At 37.6% G+C, this 22,280-nt stretch overlaps 1 protein-coding gene across 2 annotated transcripts in view; it reads left to right on the plus strand.

The window, feature by feature from the left end:
- STK39 (serine/threonine kinase 39) overlaps positions 1-22,280 on the plus strand; it is a 101,459-nt gene that overhangs the window by 35,881 nt on the left and 43,298 nt on the right. For both annotated transcript variants that reach the window (XM_026852545.1, XM_026852544.1), the window contains exons 9-10: positions 1,088-1,136; positions 1,243-1,308. In XM_026852545.1, coding sequence (XP_026708346.1) covers positions 1,088-1,136; positions 1,243-1,308 — 115 coding nt within the window. The remainder of the gene's footprint in view (positions 1-1,087; positions 1,137-1,242; positions 1,309-22,280) is intronic.

Below are 22,280 nucleotides of genomic sequence, written 5' to 3' on the forward strand. Positions count from 1 at the left end.
GTCCTCAGAGAAATGAACTAGTTTCGATTTGGGTTGGGGTGTTTTTTTTGAGATGGAAATTTTCCAAATTGAAGCTTTCCACTGTCTTATCGAGTTTGTGCTATATCCAATCTCTTGCTTTAATTCAGATGGAAAACTATAGCAGATGTTGTTTCTGTTCATGTAGAAATGATGAATCTTGGAGATTTGGCTTCCATGAATTTAGCCATGTCAGAATTAGTCTTGGATAGTGGTATGGGCTCATAATGGAAAGGATGAAAAGAACCTGGAGGATTTTATTTCATCCCAGGAGATGCCTTGCCTTTTTTCCAGAGTCTGCTTCAGTACCAGAGTCTGGCTTTGGCTAGATAAGTAGCTTTTTAGATCCCTAAAGCTAGGGGAGACAAACCTGCTGTTGGAATCACTTCAATAGCTGTGAGATTGTGATTGTCTGTTGAAAACATCAAAAATAGAAACTTGGTGATGATTGGAAGAAGGAGACTTGAACAGAACTGCAAGTAAAAGTAAAATGTCTAGGTTTTGACCTCACAACTGTTGCTTTGATTTTTATTTGTCCATTTGGTTGCAAGATGCCCCTGATGATTCTGTTTTTGGTTTATGCATCATGTTAATAGTGTTACTATAATCTCTTGTGAACACATGCTGACATCAGTGAAGTAAAAGAATGCTGGTAGCAGGTATTGATGCTACTGTTTGGAAACTGTAATTATTCTTTTATTGCTGTGGAGCAAAGTTCAGTTGCATTGATAGAGTCACTTGGGAAAGAACATGATACCTGACTCTTTTTGCTGTTTGTTTTAAGGGTAAAATGCATTTGTGTTGAAAGAAAAAGGGGGGAGGGGGGGGAAATTGGCAACTTAGAGACTGATTTTTTTTTTTTTGTATTTTTGCTGTAGAGAGGCTTAATTTTTTCATGTGTGGTAAGTGAGTACGTGTGAATTAATTCCGTAGCTATTATCATTCATTCCCCATTCATACAGTACTAATTCAAAAAGTATTAGAGACGTACCATTTAACTAACGTCTTGTACTGTATTCACTGAGAGGGGATCTTTGTTTTCTGTTCTAATTTATTATTGATCTTTCAGGCCCACAGCAGCAGAACTTTTAAAATGCAAATTTTTCCAGAAAGCCAAGGTAAAACGTTTAACCCTATGAGTAAATTTTGCTCTGCCTTAAAATCTACATGAAATTTTTTCTTTCCTTGTATTGATTTTTAACTTACCAAACATTGGTTTTGCAGAATAGAGAATACCTGATTGAAAAGCTTCTCACTAGAACGCCTAATATAGCACAAAGAGCAAAAAAGGTGAGTGTATTCAGATCTTTTTCCTGACTGGCATGGAAGAGAAAGCAGGGACTGTTCAGTTGCCTTATATTTTAGCTGTCTAAGCCACTCTCTTATGCAGCCCTTCAAAGACAGTGACTGTTGAATAAATGGTTTCTGAAGCCTGTCTTTTTCCAGGAAGCCCTGGGGCATTTTGACTTCCTTTCTGGCTTTGCCAAAATGATATATGGTATTTGTCATCATACATAATACAGTTTTTTCCCACTCCTTTTTTAGAAAGCTACAGGTGAAATGGTTGTGCAAATAAAAAGTGACCTGCGAGCATATAGGCTCATAAACTGCAGCATTCATATCTTCATTGATCACCTCGAGAAAAGGTGAAGATGCTATAAATGGTATTTATTGAGGATTATCCGGTTCTCTGGATTATTTCAAATGTGATGTCCAAATGTATGGAAGTTGGGTTCAAACTCTGCAAGAGTGCTGATGAGTTATTCAGACCAGTGGAGCCTTATCCCACAGGTGATAGAGTTAAACCCACAGCTGTGGCCTATGCTCGTGTTTCTGTGGTGTCTTTGGCACTTGGGTAATGAGCTTACCAGGTGATGTGCAGCAGAACTAAAAAAAAAAAAAATTCTTAATAAGCTTAACAGGTAAGTATTTTAAAACTTAAGTATGAAGCAAGCTATTGTTCACAAGAGCTAATAAACAGAAATTAATGTAGACTCCTGCTTATTGTATGTGAGAAATCGTGTAACTCCCTTAACTCACCATGTCTCTTCAATATGAGGAACCTGCTTGGAAATTGCTGAGCCTCTGCAGGTGTCAGGGTAGTGTGCTTTGTCCAGCTTTCTGAAAGCAGGCTTTCTGGGAGGATGTTTTGGGGAACATGCTTGAGGAAAGGAACTGTTTCAACCTTTATTAGCATATCAGTTAGGCTTCAGTTACCTGGACTGACACTTGTAAGATTTTCTGTTGTCTTTGTGAGTATCTGTTTGACTGCTGAAATGTTCCTACAGCTGGTGGCTTTATACTTGGAAGAGACTGTCCACAAGATCTGAATTCTTTAAGTTCCTTCTAATCTTCTTTTAGATGGAAGTAATTTGGGAAATCGGTGGCAATGATGGGGCTTTGGGAGGGGTTGGAGTAAAAAGCTGAAATGAAAGGGCTTGTAGAAGGGGTGGTGTGCTGAGCAGGTTAGCAGCATCTGCAAGGTGCAGAGGAAAGGCAGGAGTCATTCAGTTATTTGGCCATGTGGTGGCAGCAATGCCCACATAAAAAAATTGTCCAACGTGGGGCAGAGACTCTTAGTCGTTTGTTTTCCGTTTCACATCTTGGGCCATAGAGGAGTAATTTAGACATGTTCCAGTACCAGGTAGGTTCTGAGAAAGCATGTGCATCATGAGATTAGGCTCCCAGCTGTGTCCTCGGGTCAGCTTTAGGTACTGCATGTTAACTCATATATACATGTACATATACTTACTTCTTTAATAACTTAGCATCTGGAATTGCAAAATAAATTCAGAGTAGCTTTCTATACAACATCAAAAATAGTTTTCTGAATAACTTTTTAGACAATTCTTTCTAATTTGGAAGATGAGTGATACTTAACAAATCTAAAACTGTACAGTGCTAGAGACAATAGGTCTTTTAATCACAGCATAAATGGAAAAAATAATTAGGTTTTAGCTAGTGAAGATGCTAAATTATTTATATTTTAAAAGGACACAATATTAAAATTCATTAGGGATTTAAAATTTAATTCACTTGTTACAACTTTGCATGTAGCTGTTGTTTTAAGATACCATAAAATATAAATGTATTTTAATATTAAAACTGGGTTTTCATTTAAAAAAGCTTGTGTGAGTAGAGTTTGGTTGCTCAAACATGAACATATAAAATGTCTAAGAGGTCACTCTTGGAAGAAGTATCTCCTGTAATGGAAAAAAAGAATGTCACTAGAGCAACAGATGGGAAGGAGCTGGTGTCATCACTGCTTAAATTATCTTCTGGAGCACTTGGTGTGAAATGCCTAGAGCTAATGATCTGTAACACCGCTGCTAGCACAGATGTCCAATCTGTCCTGCAGTAATTTAATTTTTCTTGCATTTACCACATGTATAATTACTGTGCCTTGTTGCTCAGAGCTCTAGCCTTAGTTTAGTTTTAACTTTAAATTCTTTTCTCTTTACATAGTGTTCTCATGTTTTGCTTCTGCCTTTATAGCTTATACCTGGCAGCTATTTTGACTAAATATGAGGTCAGGTCTGTTTGTGAAATCCTGAAAGCAGGTTCACTTGGTCGTGTATGTGTGAGGAAAACATTTGATCCTGTAAAGCTGTGTCCTGTTTTAAAACCCAATTTGATAATTAAACAACACCTACATTGTGTGTTTAAAATACTGTTTAACATCAGATTTACATCTTTACATCTTTGCACATGTTTTCACTGTCCCAGTGTTTCTTTATTTGTTTTCAGTTCTACTAATTGTGAAATTATGCCCTTCTTCTTGACGCTATCCTAGTAGTTAAAGATAACCTGAAACACTTCTGGAATTGACTTGCCCAGTAGGAACTGGTCTTGTCTCTTCCTGTGCAGAACCTGCTTAGATATATACTGGTACTGATCCACAGAAATCAGTGTTACACCATGCAACTTCTTCCTGGCAATTCTGGGTTTCATTAATGTCACCTCTCATTTGTGAGAGTATTTCTGGTGTCAGGAAGAACTGGAAAAAAGGCTGTGGTGAATGGTCCAAGCTCAGTGTGGCATGGTAAGCAGAGATGTGCTCTGAGACTGCACTTTTGTCATTGATAGAAATGTGGAAGCCCTTTTTGCAGCCTCTGCCTTGTTAGGTGGTATGATGGTAGAGCAGCCTGCCCTGTTCTGCTTGGATGAGGTCTGTGTACACCCCTGTTATACAAGAGCTTAGCAAGAGTTTAGATACGCTACTTATTAACACATGTCAAAGTAGTTTTAATTTTGAACTGAACGCTAAGTTATTTCGTTTGTGATTAGAATTACTGTATTGGAATAGAGGAAATTGGAAACAGCTTCCAGTTCCACAGTCAGTTTTGCAATCTTGTCACACGAAAAAATTAATTATAACTGTAAGTATTCTGTATGCCCAAAGGCCCTGGGTCAATTTTGTGGTTTTATAATTCAGTTTCTTTAATTTTGAAAATCTCCTGCATGACTGCCACTTCTACGAAGTGAACGGGGAAAAACACATATCTGCATTTAATTTTATTGCTGTCTGAAGTGCTGCTTGTTAAAAAAAAAAAAAAAATTCTGAGTAATAATTGGGCTTGAATTCTATTTTTGGGAAGGTGGTATTGTTCTCCACTGTTAATAGAAGCTCTTTAGAGCTTAGTGTTATAAGTTACTGGGAAAAACCTGTGACAGTGTAAAGAGATGATTAGTGAGAGTGATACCAGTTTTTATTAAGCCTTTAGTAAAAATTCCCTTACTGATGGTTTGGAATTCTATCTCTGTAGTACAGCTAATTTAGGGAAACCATCATGTTACCCTATAGAAGAAATTAACAATCCCCTGCATTTACTGAGGAAAATTATCATTAGATCCTAAATTTATTGGACACATCTAACAGCGGCCCTCAGCAAGACATCCATATGTAACATTTCCTTGTTTCAATAATGGATTTAATCTGATAAAAATACACCTCACCAGTGATGGATATTAATGCAGCTGGACTCCAGACCTTCTGAAAAGCAGAGAGCAATATTAGTTTGAGCTCAGATAGTTTATAAAAATGTATATTCGTTGCTATGATTCTTTACATTTTAAGAAATGCTTATTTCATTATGGTGATGTATAAAGAGGAGGGACAGATGCTATACTGGAACACTTTCTGGAAAACAGCAGCTGAACTATTAAGTATGTATTTGGCAAGACTTTGTGTGTGGGAGGCCCCTCTATCGCAGAGGATTAATTGTTCAGTTTATCCAGAACACCGCTACAAATGAAAAAAATAGTGCAACTGTTTTTATACTGCTGGATATTGCTAGAAAAAATAAAGGATAAGTTGGCATTCAGACCATGTTGGGTCTTTTGTTTATTTTCAAGAGGTTGTTCCAAGTAAAAATTAATGGAAACACTTTTTCCATAAAATGTAAATTTGACAATTCACATAATCAGAAAGTAGCACCTACGTTACAGGGCAGTAGAAGTGCAAGGTGTTTTAAGGGGCAGAAATATGCAGTTGCATCAGCTTTGTTTTAACATTTCAGATAAAGAAAAAGATTGCCGTCAGCATTTCTGCCAGGTGTACTTAAGTGCAGTTGTGTCATAAGATACAAGGGACTTCATATAGTATATGGGTTTGTCCGAGTATATGGGTTTGTCCGTCCTTTCATAGGGTGCTTTTACCATCTGTATGGAGTTCATGAGGTTGGATTTTTGTGCCCTCTCAAATGGAGCTAATCTAGTACAGAATAGATGAGCTTTAAAACAAACTATTGAATAGTTGACTCAGTTGAGTGTCTCTTGTACTTCGCATAGCCATAAGCATCTCTACAGTAACTTTTATTACTTGTTTTGTCAGGGTTTAAAAGTTCACACATGATTCATCTTGATCATTAAAAAGTAATGCTTTCCATACTGGATAGTGCTTTCCAGTTCATGGGCTATCGTGGTTCAATTTCAGAATTCTTTAGTGTGGCGAATGAGTCACTGTCTCGTGTAACAGCATTGATCTGCTCATTAGCTAATGTTGTTTTCGTGACCTGTTGACTTGTTCAGAAATGTCTAGAGCATGGACTAACACAAGGTTGGTGTATAATGAGACAACTTTTCTGATTAGACCAGTAGCTTTAAATATTTGGCATTAGTCTAAGCTCTTGAAACTTTCAGTACTGGGGGATGATTTAATTACTGTGAAATACAAGTGTAGTGTATTCTTAAAGGTGCTGTTGAAGGAGTCCTGGTTAAAGACTCAAGACAGGATAAAGGAAGTCCAGGCATGCATGATGCTGGTGGTAGATTCTTTGATCAGCAAGTAAGTCTTGTAACTAACCAGAAGATAATTCTATTTCATTGTTCTGGTTTTTAATGTTTTAGTTTTCTGTCTCCTGCTGAGAATGTGCAGGAAGGTGCTGGTTTTACCTGTTTACCTTCTGAGAAGTGAAGCCTCAAACACTTCACTTGCATGACACCCAAACCCAGATTGCCTCTCTTGGATTTGAAACGGTGTTCTAAGTGAAAGGGACTCAGTGGAATTAGTTGTTATTAAATCTCTTCCCGGTCTATAGGCCAAATCAGTATTTTATCAGTGCTGGCAGGCACAGCTAGCTTGCTAGGGTCACCTCAGTGTCACAGCGTTTCCTATGCAGTCTCTTTAGCAAGGTGGTAAAAGAAACCTTTCTGCTTATCTTAGTTTATAAGAGTAATGAGGAGTTCTGTGAGGATGTGGAAGTGTGTATTACTTGTGATTATGTACATTTTTGGAAAGTTTGTCAAGAAGATAATGCGGGGAGACAAATTACAAAGAGGATTCAGTAAATGCAAGGTGCCTCAGAAGCAGTGTTGCCATCTGTTGTCATTTGCTGAAAGACTAATGGAATAGCTATGTTGGCAAGTTTTGCTTTTGCATGGAGAAGTTAAATCTTTAGACAGAATGGAAGGAAAAAAAAAAAAAAAGAGCCCAGGCCCAACACTCTGCAGAAAGTGAAAAGTAAGTTTTCCTAGTTAGGCCTTGTAAAGCTTTTGGATGTACAACATAAACAAAAGTCGCTTGCCATTTGTTTTGGCACTTGCCCTCCCCTCCTGCTCTTGTGCTTCATACTGGTGATATTCTTTTTTGTTGTTTTTGTTTGTTGGGAGAACTGCAAGGGAAGTACAGGTGAAGCAGGTCTGCTTGAGATTCTGCTGCCCTGTGGCATTATGGGGAAATTAATTTAGCTGAGAAATGCTTTGGGCTTAAGAAATTAAAATTTTCTGGCTTTATGAAAACTCTGAGGTAGTTTAAGGCTTCCTGTTTAAATAGGAAGATGGAGTGGAATAGTAATAGTTGGCATGCAGAGTCTGGTTTGTTTAGCATTGAAAAGCAGCTTCATGAGATTATTCAAACTGTGCATCTGCAGGCAAACGTAAAGTTGCATAGCATATGAAGTGAAAGGGGGAAAAACATCAACAGGATGACAAATGTGTGCATCACAGCTGTGCTGTGTGGGTTTTAGACAGCAGAGGGCAGCTGAATCTAACGCACAGTGCAGTGGGCAGGGTTCAGTCCTGCCTGAACGGTAAAGTCACCCAGGGTGGGAGAGCATTGCTTACTTAGGAGCAGCTCTAGGTCAGTGATTTTAAATGTTATGGCCTTATTGAATGCATGCTGTTTCTTGATATCTAACTAACATATCAGCACTGGGGTTTTATAAAAACGGGTTTAATGAAAATTTCAGATTTCTGTTTGTTATTTTCATAGATTGTATGCAACTTTTTGGAGAACTGCACTCAGATTTTCATTTTGATTGCATTTATTTTAAAATGCTTTGTATAAGCTTAGGTCTCTAAAATCTGTGTGGAATTAAGAATGTATGTTACAGTAATTTTTCTTATGTGAATGAATAGATGGAAACCTTGTAGAAAATAGAAAAGGGAAGAAATAAGAATTTCACCTTGAAATGGTATTTTCAAGGCTTTGAGATTGAAAGTAAGTCAAAATCATAGTAAATTCTTCTTTAAATTCTGCAGTAGACTATTTTTCTAAATAATCTTCAATGACAATATTGCTGGCAGTGAAATGATAGAATCATAGACTGGTTTGGGTTGGAAGGGACTTTCAAGATCATTCAGTTCCAACCCCCTGCCATGGGCAGGGACACCTTCCACTAGCCCAGGTTGCTCAAAGCCCCGTCCAACCTGGCCTTGAACACTGCCAGGGAGGGGGCAGCCACAGCTGCTCTGGGCAACCTCTGCCAGTGTCTCACCACCCTCACAGTAAAGAATTTCTTCCTCATATTTCCTCTAAATCTTCCCTCTTTCAGTTAAAAAACATTACCTCTTCCTATTCCTACACTCCCTGATAAAGGGTCCCTCCCATCTTTCATGTAGCCCCCTTTAAGCGGACTGGAAGGCCGCTCCCTGGAGCCTTCTCCAGGCTGAACACCCCCAACTCTCTCAGCCTGCTCTCCCAGAGGAGAAGTTCCAGCCCCCTGATCATCTTTGTGGCCTCCTCTGGACCTGCTTGAGCAGGTCCACATCCTTGTGTTGGGAGCCCCAGAGCTGGACACAGTGCTCCATGTGGGGTCTCATGAGAGTGGAGTAGAGGGGGAAAATCCCCTTCCTTGACCTGCTCGCCACACTCTCTCTTGATGCAGCCCCTAATACACACCTTACAGTAAGTCTTCTATTACTGGGTAATGAAAGCTCTACGTGAGTCTATATTTGCCTTCTTTCTTTTCCCTTCTGGTCATTTTAAGTAAACAGCTTGGATGATAGAAAAGGATGGTGGAACTGGAAGATGCTAATTATAAAAGGAGCATCCAGTGATCCCTCAAACAGGAAGCCTTTTAGTAATGATTCACCATTGTGAATCTTAGCAGCCTGGGAAGATAAAGATCCAAATCTTTAGAGCTCCAGGTTATCTTTCTTCTTCATCTTTCAGAGTATCAAGTTACTTTGCCAATTTTATGTATTTCTTATTGGCTTCCTTTAATTCCTGCAGGTGCCTTCTTGGCCTTAGCACTTTAATTTAATTGGGGGCAGAGGGGGCCGGGCAGGGAAGAGAAAGAAAAAAGCCTCTCTCTGTGTGTCATGCCTGATAGTCCATTTGAGATTCCTTGGTTTTGAGGCGAAGTGTTGCTTTTGAGAAACAGTGCAACTCCTCTGCACAATTAATTGAAAACATTTTCCTCAGCACAGGTACACATTCATGCCTGAAAGAACTATTGTTAAAATGTGAATTAAAGAATTATTTGCATTTAATAACATTCAGTAATGAAGTTTATGTAGTGGAACTAATAAATGCAGAGATAATGTCTGAAAACCAAAAATCATAGTGAATTAGTAAACACACATTTACCATGTTACTGGGATTTCTGCAAAACACTGCAGTTTCTCAAATCAAAATCAGGTTTAAACTTTGGGCCAGAGATATGTAAAACCTCATGATTTTGGAAAGTAAAATTAGGAGTGCAGGGAATTCCTGCACGTGTTTACAAGATATTTATGTGGTGACAAAATAGTGTCTCTAGTTTGAGTTGCTGCATTTTGCTTTGTCTAAGCAGCATTATCCCAGGAAGAGAAGACTCGATGAAAGAGTGAAAGGAGGTGGGGAGTTGGCACACTGAACATCTGTACCCATTTTTCAGCATTTCCTCTAGAGATGGAGAAATGTTTCCCTCTTCCCCTCTCCGTTCAGCTTTTAATAGCTTTGTTTTCCTCCCACTGATCACTCATGCCATTCCATTCCTAAACTGAGTGTAGGCAAGATTTCATGGCAGTCTTCTGAATTGATAGCCCTGCCCTCAGATGTCACACTTAACACATGAGCATGATACTGTTTGTGTTTGTCTGGCTATTAAAGCAAACCAGCATCATAAATACTTAAAGCAAATGGTCTTTTGTTTTATTTTTTTTTTTTTTAACAGATTTCTGGTTTTTGTTGACTTGTGCTGCGTTATTCCTTAAAAAAGGGTGCTCTTCAAGAACCTGTAAAGAGAGCTGAAGAAATCCTATTCAGTTCAGAATTACCAGTCTCGTTTATGCAGTACTCATTCATGAAAGAAAACATAATGATCTTGCATATCTTTACTTTAAATTGCCAGTGTAATTTATTCCAATAGTGAGTAGAAGTGGTAATTTAAACAAAAATGGTGAAGATTCCTGTATTTCCAGTTCTTGTTTGACTTTGGTGCCTCTTCAGTTTTTGCAATACTTTGTGCTGCATTAAGGAAGAAACATGTATTTGCAAGTTTGAATCAGTGTCTCAAATTTTCTATATTGACTTATTTTGTTGAAGGTAATTATAAATGTCCTATAAACATGACATTGCACACTTAAGAGCAAAGAATAAATAACTGCTTTGGAAGGATGTGCTGGATAGCTGTGAATGTTTATTTTAATTCTAACAGGTGCAGTTTAAATTTTTGAAGAAAAATATGATTTATGAAAGATTGAACTCAATGTAAATAAAATATTTTTGGCTGTTACTCTCATGCAAAATTTTAAACGGGATAATGGTTTCTCTTAGTGTTGTCATGTTTTGCAGGCACCAGTTGCATTTGACCTGGAATTGAAGAATTCAGTTGCAGTTGCCTAGGAGTTGAAGGATTTGATGTTCCTAGATCTTTCTAGTGGGATAACATATATATGCAAGAATATTCTCTGCTCTTGTTTTTACTGACTCAGGACATACCACCTGAAGTGCTAATGACACCTCATCTCCCACAGAAGGGTCACCTTGGAATAGTGAAATTCAAACCCTTCAGAGTGAGACTTTAGGGCATGGGAGATGTGTACACCAAATAATGTATTTGCCTCCTAAGTGCTTCCCTGTGTTCTTCACACAAAAATTTCTGTTGTTTCACATAGGGAATATACATACCAGAAATGTCTAAAGACATTTTTCATGAACTGCAAAGCCGTAAATCATTTGCGTCCTTTCGGTCAGCAATTTGGACAAAACCTAAGCATGCTTGTACAGTGTAGAGAAGCAATAGCAATTAATTTGATGTGGAATATGAAAGGTAACTTTTGAAAAATTTCGGGGTTCAGCCTTATCTGTTCTTTTCTGCATACATGAATTTTTTCACCCTGGAAAGCTTCTGTGTCATGTAGTTGTGGACAGTGAAGTAGAGGACTTGAATCTCTTCATACCACAAAAGGCGCAATGCAACAAACCTCCACAGTTCTTGCAAAGGGAAAGGCCTTATGGTGTCCTGGGTGATGACTTGCATGTCTCCTTTTTTTTTTTTTATTCTGAGAAGGGAGTTTAAGATTAGTGTCTGGTCCTGAAAGGCCAGTTGCAGTTATCCCAGAACTAGTTTCTATGCCAGATTAAATTCTTGCTGTCAAAGCAGTGTCTTAGGTTTGCCTGCACTTTTAAAAGGAAAAAACCTAACCAACCAAAAAAACCAAAACCAAAACCAAACCAAAAAATCCATCTAAAAAAAAAAAAAGTTACCAAAAAAACCAAAACCTGCCCTGTTCCTGGATATGAAACACTTAAAGTTCTGTCTAACTTCTTTTCCATGTAGGAGGAAAAACAGAGAAAGACTAAGAGGAAGGGTTTTTTTCCCATTATTATATTTGCAATATGCAGAGTGGCCTAAGAGAAAGGGATGCTAACACCAAATTATTGTGATATCTTGACACATTTTGGTCCTATAAAGCAGGAATATCAAGATGTTATTTTAGAAAGGTAGTGACACATCCCATTAATAACAATAGTCTACATAAGTCGTGGTGAGAAAAAACAAGGTCCCCAATTGCATAAAGCACATCTGAGTTGCAGAATTTTTGTGGCTTGCATCAGAATAAAAATGAGACTTTGTATTGTAATGAACTCAGGGGAATTTAAGAATAGCCAGCAGCTAGGGGATTAAAAATTTCACATAACCTGTGAGACTGGGCTGAATGGGAACTACCTGCCTCTTGAGGAAGTGCCTCAGCTCTTGAACAAAATGTGTATACATGTGAGAATTCATGCTCTGTCTTGGACTTCAGATTTTGATTTTGATTTTTTTTTATTTTTTTTTTTTTTTTTTTCAAAAAGGCGATTACAGTGTAGGTGTTGTTATGCAGAAAGACTGATGTTCTTTCTGCATATATGATGTTTATGCAGAAAGACTGATGTATATATATATATTGTGGAAAGTGACTTCTCCATAAATTGCTTTTTACCTCAAGTGTTAAGCTGTGATTAAATGTGTAACTGTTTTAAGCAAAAGGCTTGTGCCATGATTGGATAAGTGTGATAATATGCTGATTTCCTTCGTTGCATTGGAATGCAAATAAATGCATAGGGGTGGGGACTGAAATTTGCTTTTGTATTTTAGGAAACATTCAGGAAAAGTTTGCAAGATGGTTAAAGGTAAAAATTATACAATCTGATTGCTCTACAGGCTTAAGATCTGTGTGGAAAAGAACTGGTCTGGGTTTTTTTTGAGAGAAAAATACATAGAGCAAAATGTGCTAAAACTAGAACTGTGTTCAGTAACATCCTATTTCTCATTATTGTTCTTCATATAAAATAACTGGCATTGTAAATGCATCTCATGGAGTTATATGAGAAGTTAAGATTTTGGAACTTCTGATTAAGAACAAAAAGAGGAGGACAAAAAAGGGGAGGGGGAGGATGTTGGGCATCCAGAAAACCTCACCTTATCAATTACCAAGTGATATTGGCACATTAAAGAGTAATTCAGCATATCTGTTCTATAAGAACTTCTGGGCTCTGTGTAACAGGGGTGTCCATCTCCTGTAACAACCATTACCACAGTCTTAGGGAAAGGTAAAGATATATAGCATCAGTTGACTGGTCTTTCTTTTCTGCCTAAAAGTCAAATCTGGGACAGACTGCAGAAAACGAAAAAGGTGAGGTGTTTAAATAACCACCTTGTCATTCCTGCTCTCTGGGGCACGTGGGATTGTGTATATCTTGAATACTGTACTAGCAGATATAGCTGAAGGTCATCAGTGGTAAAATAAAAGACAATTTTATCTCTCGAAAAAGCTAAGCTAGTTGATTTGTTGGACTGCAGTATTTTCAGAAGGATGTGTGTTTAAAAAAAGAAAGAAAAAAAAAATGCCTTCTGTAAATATGCAAATGCAAAATATGGAGAACAGTGCTGACTGTTCTCTAGTTAGAAATTAATAGGGAGCAGTGTCAGGGTTCCACAAAGACTTTTGCAGATGTGTTTTAAATGGGTGGGATCTATACGTTTGCCTCTCTTCAGGAATTTAGGAACAAATTAGAACCCAAATGTAAGTTACCTATATATGGAAGGCAACAAGGCACTTACTATATTACTGAAATGTTTAATGCCCGTTAATGCCATCAATTTTGCTTACACAAATGCATCTTATTTATCATAGTTTCAGATCACCATACTCTTTTGTGGAGCAGAGTTAAAAATTTATTAAATCTACCCAGGACTTCGTCCCAAATATTCAGTTGCCAGAGACTTTAATAGGAATAGCTTAAATAATTGAGATAGTGGGAAAATCAAGATTATGAGTTCAGTCATCTTCTTGTATAATGAGGAAAAAGACAGTAGATGCATAATGTTACTCTTACTGAAAGAATGGATTTTTAATGTGGTCTAGATCATATGCTGTACCCTGTATGAACTGCAGTGATGTTTGTGCCTGTATGCACTGGTATCCCACAGTGTGTCCTTTCTGGTTTTTTAGACTTTGACACTGAAATAAAATACTAAATCTGTAAGTGAGACCACTTCTTTGCTGTTTTGAATAGTTGTGAATAAGGAAGTAGAAAGATCTTAATATTCAGAAAAAGCTCATTCCCTTCTTTGTCATCCTACAAAAATAAACTTGTAAAGAGATTGCAGAAGCAAACGAATCAGTGATGAATAATAGATTTTTCTTTCCCCAGTCTCTAACATCTACATATAGCAAGCACGTCAGTGCCTAGAAGACAACAATTTATTTTGCTTCCTTATGCTGTAGCCTGCTTTTCATCAAGCTTTGGGAAATGTGGACAGCTTCTGTATTCTGATGCTGGAGTTCTCTGTCTGTCAGGCTGATTTGGGATAACTTTTGATAGACAGGATTTACAGTTGCCCTGTTCATGTGGTTAAGCACACATTCACCTGGAAACCTGATGCATGGTATTGTTGGCTGGGAATGTTAAATTATATGTATCCTACTTTAGAAGGGTGAGGACAAATAGTTCTGTCGGCAGCTTAATTTATTCTCAAATCTTTGTCATTCTGGTATATAGTGGAATAAGCTTGAACCAGCAGCAACATATACAACAATAATAATGGGATGCTTAATATTTTTGTGGTAGTCATGATTTTTTCACTGACTAAATTGTCCAAGCATTCTCCATTGTAACTGGTGTTCATAATGTCTTTTTCTTCCACAGCTGTGGTAATGTTGGCACTGTTTTATTAAGTTTTTCCTCCTACAACTGCTTTTCATTGTAGATTACAATATTCTAAACTATTTTTGTGTTGGTTGCAATTTAAATGCTAGACGTTCAAATTCATTTTATTCCCTACTCTTCTGAATTATGTGAAATATGTTTTCTAATGCGTTATTTTGTCTTTGTAAGACTGAAGGCTTTCATTCTTTATTAGCTAAAGTTATGATTCAGTTTAGTTCCTATTTTGGAAGGAGGATTTAGTTTTTTCAAACAATAAAATGAAAATTAGAATTGAGCATGTCTTGCTTCCCTTTCCTTCTGAAATATTTACTGAGAGAGATATAATCCTAGCATAAAGAACTATGAATGTTGTGTACTTTGACTAAAGCTGATGGAGAAATTGCATTTGTATAACTACTGCATGCAGTGTAACAGAACGTCCTCCTTATTTTTTGTAGAGAGATGAGAAATTTAAGTTCCATGCTCTGTCTCAGATTTTATTTGTGGCCTTGGATAATTTACTTAATTTGTCCACTGCTTTATTTCCTTCTGTAAAATGGGAGGCCTGTAGCAGGATATCAGGAGAAATATAAGCATGTTCTCAACTGCTGTAATGCTGTAATCATTGGGGTGAAATTCAAGCATGCTGCCTTTTGATATCAGTCTTCTAGTAGATTCTCAAATGATAACCAGGAATGAAATCCAAATACTTACAATATTCCAAATACAAACCCCTATATTAAGTCTTGCTAGAATCAGTCTTAACACAATTGTGCTTACCTTCCATTTGCCTTTTCTTCTCTGTTCATCTGGCACTTCAGAAATTAATTTTGGTCCTAGGCTAGTATCACTCAAGACAAGCATTCTTACTCTAGATTGTAAGAAGACTAGTGAAAGGTCATTTAGCATTTGATTGGAACAAGTCAGTCTGGAGCAAACTGGATCAGAACGAGAATATGGAATTCAAACTACCTGTAGCACTAATTGCTAATGTCATTTGAGGATAAGCATCCATTCTCATGTTGCTGGACTTTCCTGCCAATTTCAGGACTGTCACATGAGAGATTGGGAAGTTGGACTGAAGTCCGCTGACAGTTTTAGGCTTGCATATGGAGGTCTGCAGCTATGTCTTCTCTCCAGTAGGCTGATTCATGAATTTGCAATCAGTATGTCATTATGATAGAAACCATGGATGCAGTTGCCAAATGATGTTTACTGTCTTAAAAATCCCCCATAGAAAGAAAAGGAGAACATAGAAAGAAGACACTTTAATTGTTTATATGTAATCAACAGGAGTTTGAGATAGCATGAATCAGGAAGAACATAGTGCATTCTTTGAAGGACAGTTCATATGTGGCTGTTGTGCTTTAATCCCAGCTAGTAACTAAGCCCCACACAGCTCCTCACTCACTCTCCTCCAGTGGAATGGGGAAGAGAACCTGAAGGTAAAAGTGAGAAAACTTCTGGTTTGAGATACAGTTTAATAGAGAAAGCAAAAGCTGTATACACAAGCAAAGCAAAACGAGGAATTCCTTCGCCATTTCCCATTGGCAGACAGGTGTTCAGCTATCTTCAGGAAAGCAGTACTCCATCATGCATAATGGTTACTTGGGAAGACAAATGCCATCACGCCCTTCCCTCTTCTTTATATGCTGAGCATGATGTCATATGGTATGGAATATCCCTTTGGTCAATTGGGGTCAGCTGTCCTGGCTGTGTCCCCTCCCAACTTCTTGGGCACCCCAAGCCTGCTCGCTGGTGGGATGGTACGAGGACCAGAAAAGGCTTTGACTCTTAAGCACTGCTCAGCATTAATGAAAGCATCCCTTTGTTATGAATGCTGTTTCCAGCACAAATCCAAAACATAGCCCCATACTAGCTACTGTGAATGAAATTAACTGTATCCCAGCCAAAACCAGAACAGAGGGAAATGCTATACTTGATTGTAAAATAAAATGAGAGGTTTATCATATTCTCAAGTGTAAAGTGCCATTGAATCTCATTGAAAGTTGATAAATAGGGCAGGAAGTTTGGTTTGTCTTTGTTTCTTCATCGTTGTATGACGTCCTTTGTGAACTATACAGTACTCATTCCTAAGTTATGTTTTCAAGTCTCCAAGATAAGCATGGCTTGAATTTACTTCCTTCTTGTCTTCAGGTAATTCTTTTCCTTCCCAGGGTAATACTATAAGTTGGGGTGAACAGTCTGTCTTGCATACACTTGACATAGTTTATTCACATTAGTTTTCTTTAGCACTTTATTTTGAGGGTAGAAAAACTCTTAATGTCTGTATTTATGAACTTTATCTTCAACTAGGTTTCAAAAAACACTTCTGTTGAGCAGAACTGGGAGTTAAATTCTGTCGGAAATACAAGAGATACTTTAAGCGGGACTTGAGATGCCCTCTGAGGTGCTCATCATGTTGCAGTATCTCTCTGAATTTGCTGTTTGAAAGTGTCTTAATGTTATTTCTGTCTGTGTGATCTCTTCTGATGTGCTGCTGTTTCTATTAGTTTTTTCCATGGGTTCTTGCAGTGACCCAGTGAGGGTGAGATTATTGGCAAAGCGCAGATGAGTACTTTGTGCAGTGGTGAATACAGATTTCTATAACCTTGCATCAGTAGCCATATAGTTTATTTTTTAGCTAACAGTTGAGTGTTATGTAGGCCATCAAGTCCCTATGAACTCTCCTTATCGTTTCTATGTAGTGATTTTTTTGCTGGCCCATTGCAGCGTTTTCATTAACTTTTACAAGTTACAGCGTTTCAAAAACTAGCTTAAGCTGCCCACCACCAGAGGAAAGAATTTGTAAGCTTTGCCATAGAGGACTATAGTTTGATGGGAGAAAATGGGATAATCATTTCCCTCCTTCTCCCCTGATGGGCAGACCATGATGTTTTTGCTACAAACACTTGACACCTGAGGCACAGATTCCTGTTGTATTGGGTAATCTGAGTGCTTGACAGGCTCCAGTTCAGTACATGTATGTATATAACTATTCTTCAGCAAAATACTTCAGAGTATTGCACACCTGATCTTGTAAATTGAAAGGAAACAATCAACACAGTAAAATATGTGAGACTGTCATGTAGAGAAATGCATTTGTAACAGAAAAATTCTAGCACCAGTGAGGCTCAGTGATTGCTTATTTCTGTGCCTTTCTTTCCTTCTTTTCTTTTCATCTCCTCACAGGCCTGTTATAATGGCCCTTAGTGTAGTTGCTGGAAAAGGCTTTTCCTATGTTGAAGCTTGTTTAGGCCTGTAAGGACAAAAGAGATATAGAGCTTTACCATACTCTATGATGAATGCTTCAAGAGTAATCCAAAAGGTTGGAAAGACCTGATTGTGGTGAAGTGAAAATCTTCTGAAGATTTTAGTATAGCGACTTGGTATACCTTTATAAAAATGTGCTCACTATAATTCTGTGCTATTTTGTGAGAGGGGAAAAAAGGTTAGAGCAGAAGGTAAATTTTGCGTCCTAGCAAACTAGGACTGAGGGTAGCACAAGGTTTTGGTGGCCAAAGACAAGTGTTTAAAAAGAATCTGTTTCTTTCAGGGACAGAATTGCTTTAATTTAATCCTGTGGCTATTAAACAGTCTTAGGACTTTTATTTAGATAAAGCAAACATAATATGAAAAGAGGATTACTAGAAATTGGGAAAGTACATAAAGTGCTGAAGGGTTGCCTTCACCCTTACTTTTTCTTTTCGAAGCAAAAATACAACTGGTCAATGCTAGAGCTTATTGGTTGGATTGATTATGACCATTCTTACAGATGATCATAGTCTAATAAACTGTATGAAGATTGAATTGAGTGCTGACCCCTACAACTGATTCATGTCTAATACGGTGCTACTGTAGTCTCCAAACTCTGCAATTGTCATTGTAATGCTTAAATGCTTTTCCTAGATGCATTCCTTCTGAAAGTACAAATAATATGTTGATATGAGAAAATACCAAATTAGTTTTTCGGGAGGTAAAATTGTACTTTTTAGTTGAATATTTGATACCAATGAAGTGTGTATCCATGCTTTAAAATGTTTCTTTAAGGCTACTGTTTCTGTTTCAGAACATAAAATAACAACATTATGCTATTAATTTTTTTTTTTTCCCATGATGAAAAAAGCTATTTATGTGAGAAAATAGCATTTAAAAAAAAGATATCAAAAGCAGGTGGTTTGACTTCAGTGTGCTTCCCTGCCCCGTTCCCCCGGTAATGTCTGCTGATGTGTAATGTTAATTGTATAAATTAATTCATGATGAAAAAGCTGCGAAGATACTTAGGAAAAGGTGGGTTTTTTAATACTGAAAAGCCAACAATATGTTTATAGTGCATGTAGGAAGGGAAGAAAAATTACAAAGTCTAATACTGAAAGCCTAGTATCTGGGCTGAATAAAACAAGAAGGAATGACAAAAGATTGTGTGACAGATTTAAAGAACTTCAATGAGCATGCTTATGGAAGGGAATGGAGATGTGTATGCTGTGTCTGGATATACTTGCTTCCTGGTTATATTTATGTCTGTATCACTTTTGGGAAAATTACAATGATTTCTTACCACAGATGATTGGAGCAAATACTGAAAATTATATTTCAGCTCCTCCTCTTGTGCAAGCTCTAGCACTTGTACTAGCTTATGATCAGTTAAATTAAAAAGTTGATTTGGCTGCAAGCTGTGTTCCATGTTAATTTTTCAGTTGGGTCGTCTGCACATCTGTAGGAGCACAAATGAAAGCTTGAGGAGACTTGGTGTGACAGATTCTGCACTCCAGTCATGATGCTGCATTGTAAAGGTTTTGGAGTACGTGATTTTGAGTGTCCTGAGGGATTGCTGCTGCCAAAACAAGATGATCCAGCTTCCCTTTCTCTGCCCCTTTTGTTTCTGCTTCTTTGCTTACAGTCTTTGCTATTTTACCTCAAGATGGGCTGCTTAAAAATCTTGGGGGAAAAAAAAAAAAAAAAAAAAAAAAAGTCTCGTTTTTCTTCTAGGCTGGTGGGTTGAACCTGCTCACTGTACCAGCAGGTAGGTCCCGGGGCAGCCCTGATGGATGTCTCAGGATTGTCTCTTCCCATGGTAGCAAACTAGTAGGTTGTCTCAGTTGTCTTATCTTAGCCCTTTAAAGTGGTTCTCTGTGCCAAATTCAAAGCCTAAAAAGCTTTAGTTGTACAATGTAGGTATTATTTCTTTACTTCTTCTGGTGTGTTTTTATTAATGTGAGTTGAATACAGTAAAATGCTAGCTGTCTCCTAGACATGTGTTATTACTTATATGCATTTTAAGGAATGTGCTCTGGAAAAGAGAGAAGATCTGAAGAGAAGCAGCACTATACTAGTATCAAGTCTGTTATGATAAATTACAACAGAAATATAAGCTAATATATTTCCATCCACTATGTGATATTAGAGTTATATAGATTTATGATGAATGAAGAGACAATTAATTTATTTTTACATGTGGTGCACCACTTTTGCTCTGTCTTGTACCTACATGCCCTTCCTATGTGACTGAGTCTTTGTGACTTTAACCAGAACCAAGCCTGAGCAAAGTCACTGTTAATCAAAAATTGTACAAATTCATTTGCTAAGTAATGCAAGTGTTAAGCACACCCATCAAATAAAAAAAAAATAAAAATCATAGACAACAACTTCACATTTTTGAAGCTTGAACAGTTTGGATGCTTTTGCTCTATCTGCAATAATGATTTCCTTCCTGTGAATATGTGTACTGGTGGGAATCAGTCTGATTGAAACAGAGTGTAAGTCTGAACTTTTGTTTTTCTGCCTTCAGACAGTACCTTTCAAGAAAATAATTTAACACAGTATTTTATTTTTCATTAACTTATTTTCTTTTCCTTGAGCCATTTGTTTATTGCTTATTAAAAGGCAATCTGTTAAAAAACTTGAAATGCACTCCATCAGTAATGTTTTTTTCCGTAACTCTGCCAGCATCATTAAGCTCCATTTAAATCATTCTAGTTAGAATAAGTCTTCAGAACAACTGAAGGTGGATGCAGAAGAGATTTTGATTAGTGCACGATGTAGTGTGTAAATGTGACTGTAAGCCATCCTATTCTGTTTGAAAAGCTGGCTTCTGGTTGTGGTTGATGTCCTCTCATAGGTTTGTGTATAGCTGTTGGGAGGATGCTTGTGCTGTTAAACAAAAGCATGTGTCAGGGCTGTTCATTGAAGGATAATAAATTATATCCACAAGCACTGGGCAAATTGCCTGCTAGATTACCTTGTATCTGTGCTAATTCCTGATGATGTAGACCTTACGAGCTCGCTGATTGTGCCTGAGCTGGTAGCAGTTTAGTAAGAAATTGCTGTGCTACTGCTTCTGTTGTCTTTTGCTTGGTCCTCCCTCCCAAACACACATAAGCTTCTGGTACCAAGCTTTGAGACAGCTAGAACTAAAATTGATACATTAGGAGCGTGATATGGGAAACAAGGAAAATAGTGTAGAATTTGTTCCTCAAGTGATGGAGTAGGATGTTCCCCTGGTGTCCTGCATAGGTTTCCCCTCCTCTCAGTTACAAAGGAGTACAAAATACAGAGAAACTAAGTAGGGCACTCTTACTTGGTTGTGCAGGGAAAAAAAAAAAAAAAGTAAGGGAAGAATATCATAAGGACTGTAAGGACTGAAGAAGGTACAGAAATGTGCTGAGGTTCTAGAGACTTTACCCTTTCCTCTAGTTTAGTCTTACATGTGCAAAAGGGAAGGGAGAGGGGCAGATGGGGAGTGAAGGGAGAAAGAGGTAAACAGTGCAGACAGAGACCAGGATACCTGCTTGTGTATGCACGGGGTTTTGAAAGTAGACTCCTAAGTTCATACTTGCTCTGGCTATTGTGGTGTCAGGCCAGCCAGCTCCAGATTTTGTTTGGTCCAAATCTAGTAGAGAAACAGCTTAAGTGCCCAGCTCTCTATGAAATGCCATTTTGGAAAATTGTATTAATATCTACATCACACAATTTTCTGGAAGCTCATGAGCTCAGATTTCTAGTGTCCTATACTGTTTTCATGCCACACATATTTTGCTGAAGTACTACCTGATGGGATTTGGAAGCAGCTGGAATCTGTCACATGCTGCATCTCTCATCACATTATGTTTTGCAGCAGCAGAAGGGGTTTGGAGCAAGGTTAATACAAGTTCAGTCTTTATGTAATTTTCATTAAGTTGGAAAAACAGTAATTTTTTTAGTCAGTAATCAGACTTTTTTTTAGTTGGGGTGTTTGGGTTTTTTGTTGCTTGTTTTTTTAATATCTTCCTGTTTTGTGAGGTAGCTGTGGTGGTACAGTGGGTTTTGATCACGGCCACCAACCATCAGGATGGTAGAACCAAGTTAATCAGTGCTCAGTATACTTCAGTGTAAGATACCAACAGACCAGAATCTGAAACCAAAGTTGAACCAGGCTGTGTATGTTACTGTGGATACTGACAAACAAGATAGAACAAATTTGAGCTAAGATGATCTAGTTAATAATTTTTTTACAAAGTTATTTTTATTAGATGTCTTCTCCAGCAGTTCTTGGCCTGAAACTGCTTTTCTGCCAAGTTAGTTCCCTGTTTTGTATGCTCTGAACACTTAATGCTTTGTTCCTTTCATTCTCTTACCAATGTACAGGCTGTTTTTCTGAATAACTTTTTTCCTTTTTTACAATTCAAAAGGATATGCTTTAAGCTTTACAAACTTAGAGTGCTGGGGAGTTTACCTGTACAAGCATTTGAAGTTGTGCAGTGGGAACTGTATATTGGTTCAGTAATGTGAAATAATTAGATAAATAGATTCTAATCTAAACACCAGTGGGTGTGCTGCTTATTGTTCTGTGCTTCCAGCCATCTCATGGGTCTCATAAATGGATACCAAGGTGTGGGAAGAATTATTGGATGTTCTTTTGTTTTGCTCATATAGACTAAATATG

The sequence above is a fragment of the Athene cunicularia genome (assembly GCF_003259725.1).
Source record: "Athene cunicularia isolate RWA chromosome 7 unlocalized genomic scaffold, athCun1 chr7_part1, whole genome shotgun sequence".
NCBI classification, from domain to species: Eukaryota; Metazoa; Chordata; class Aves; order Strigiformes; family Strigidae; genus Athene; species Athene cunicularia.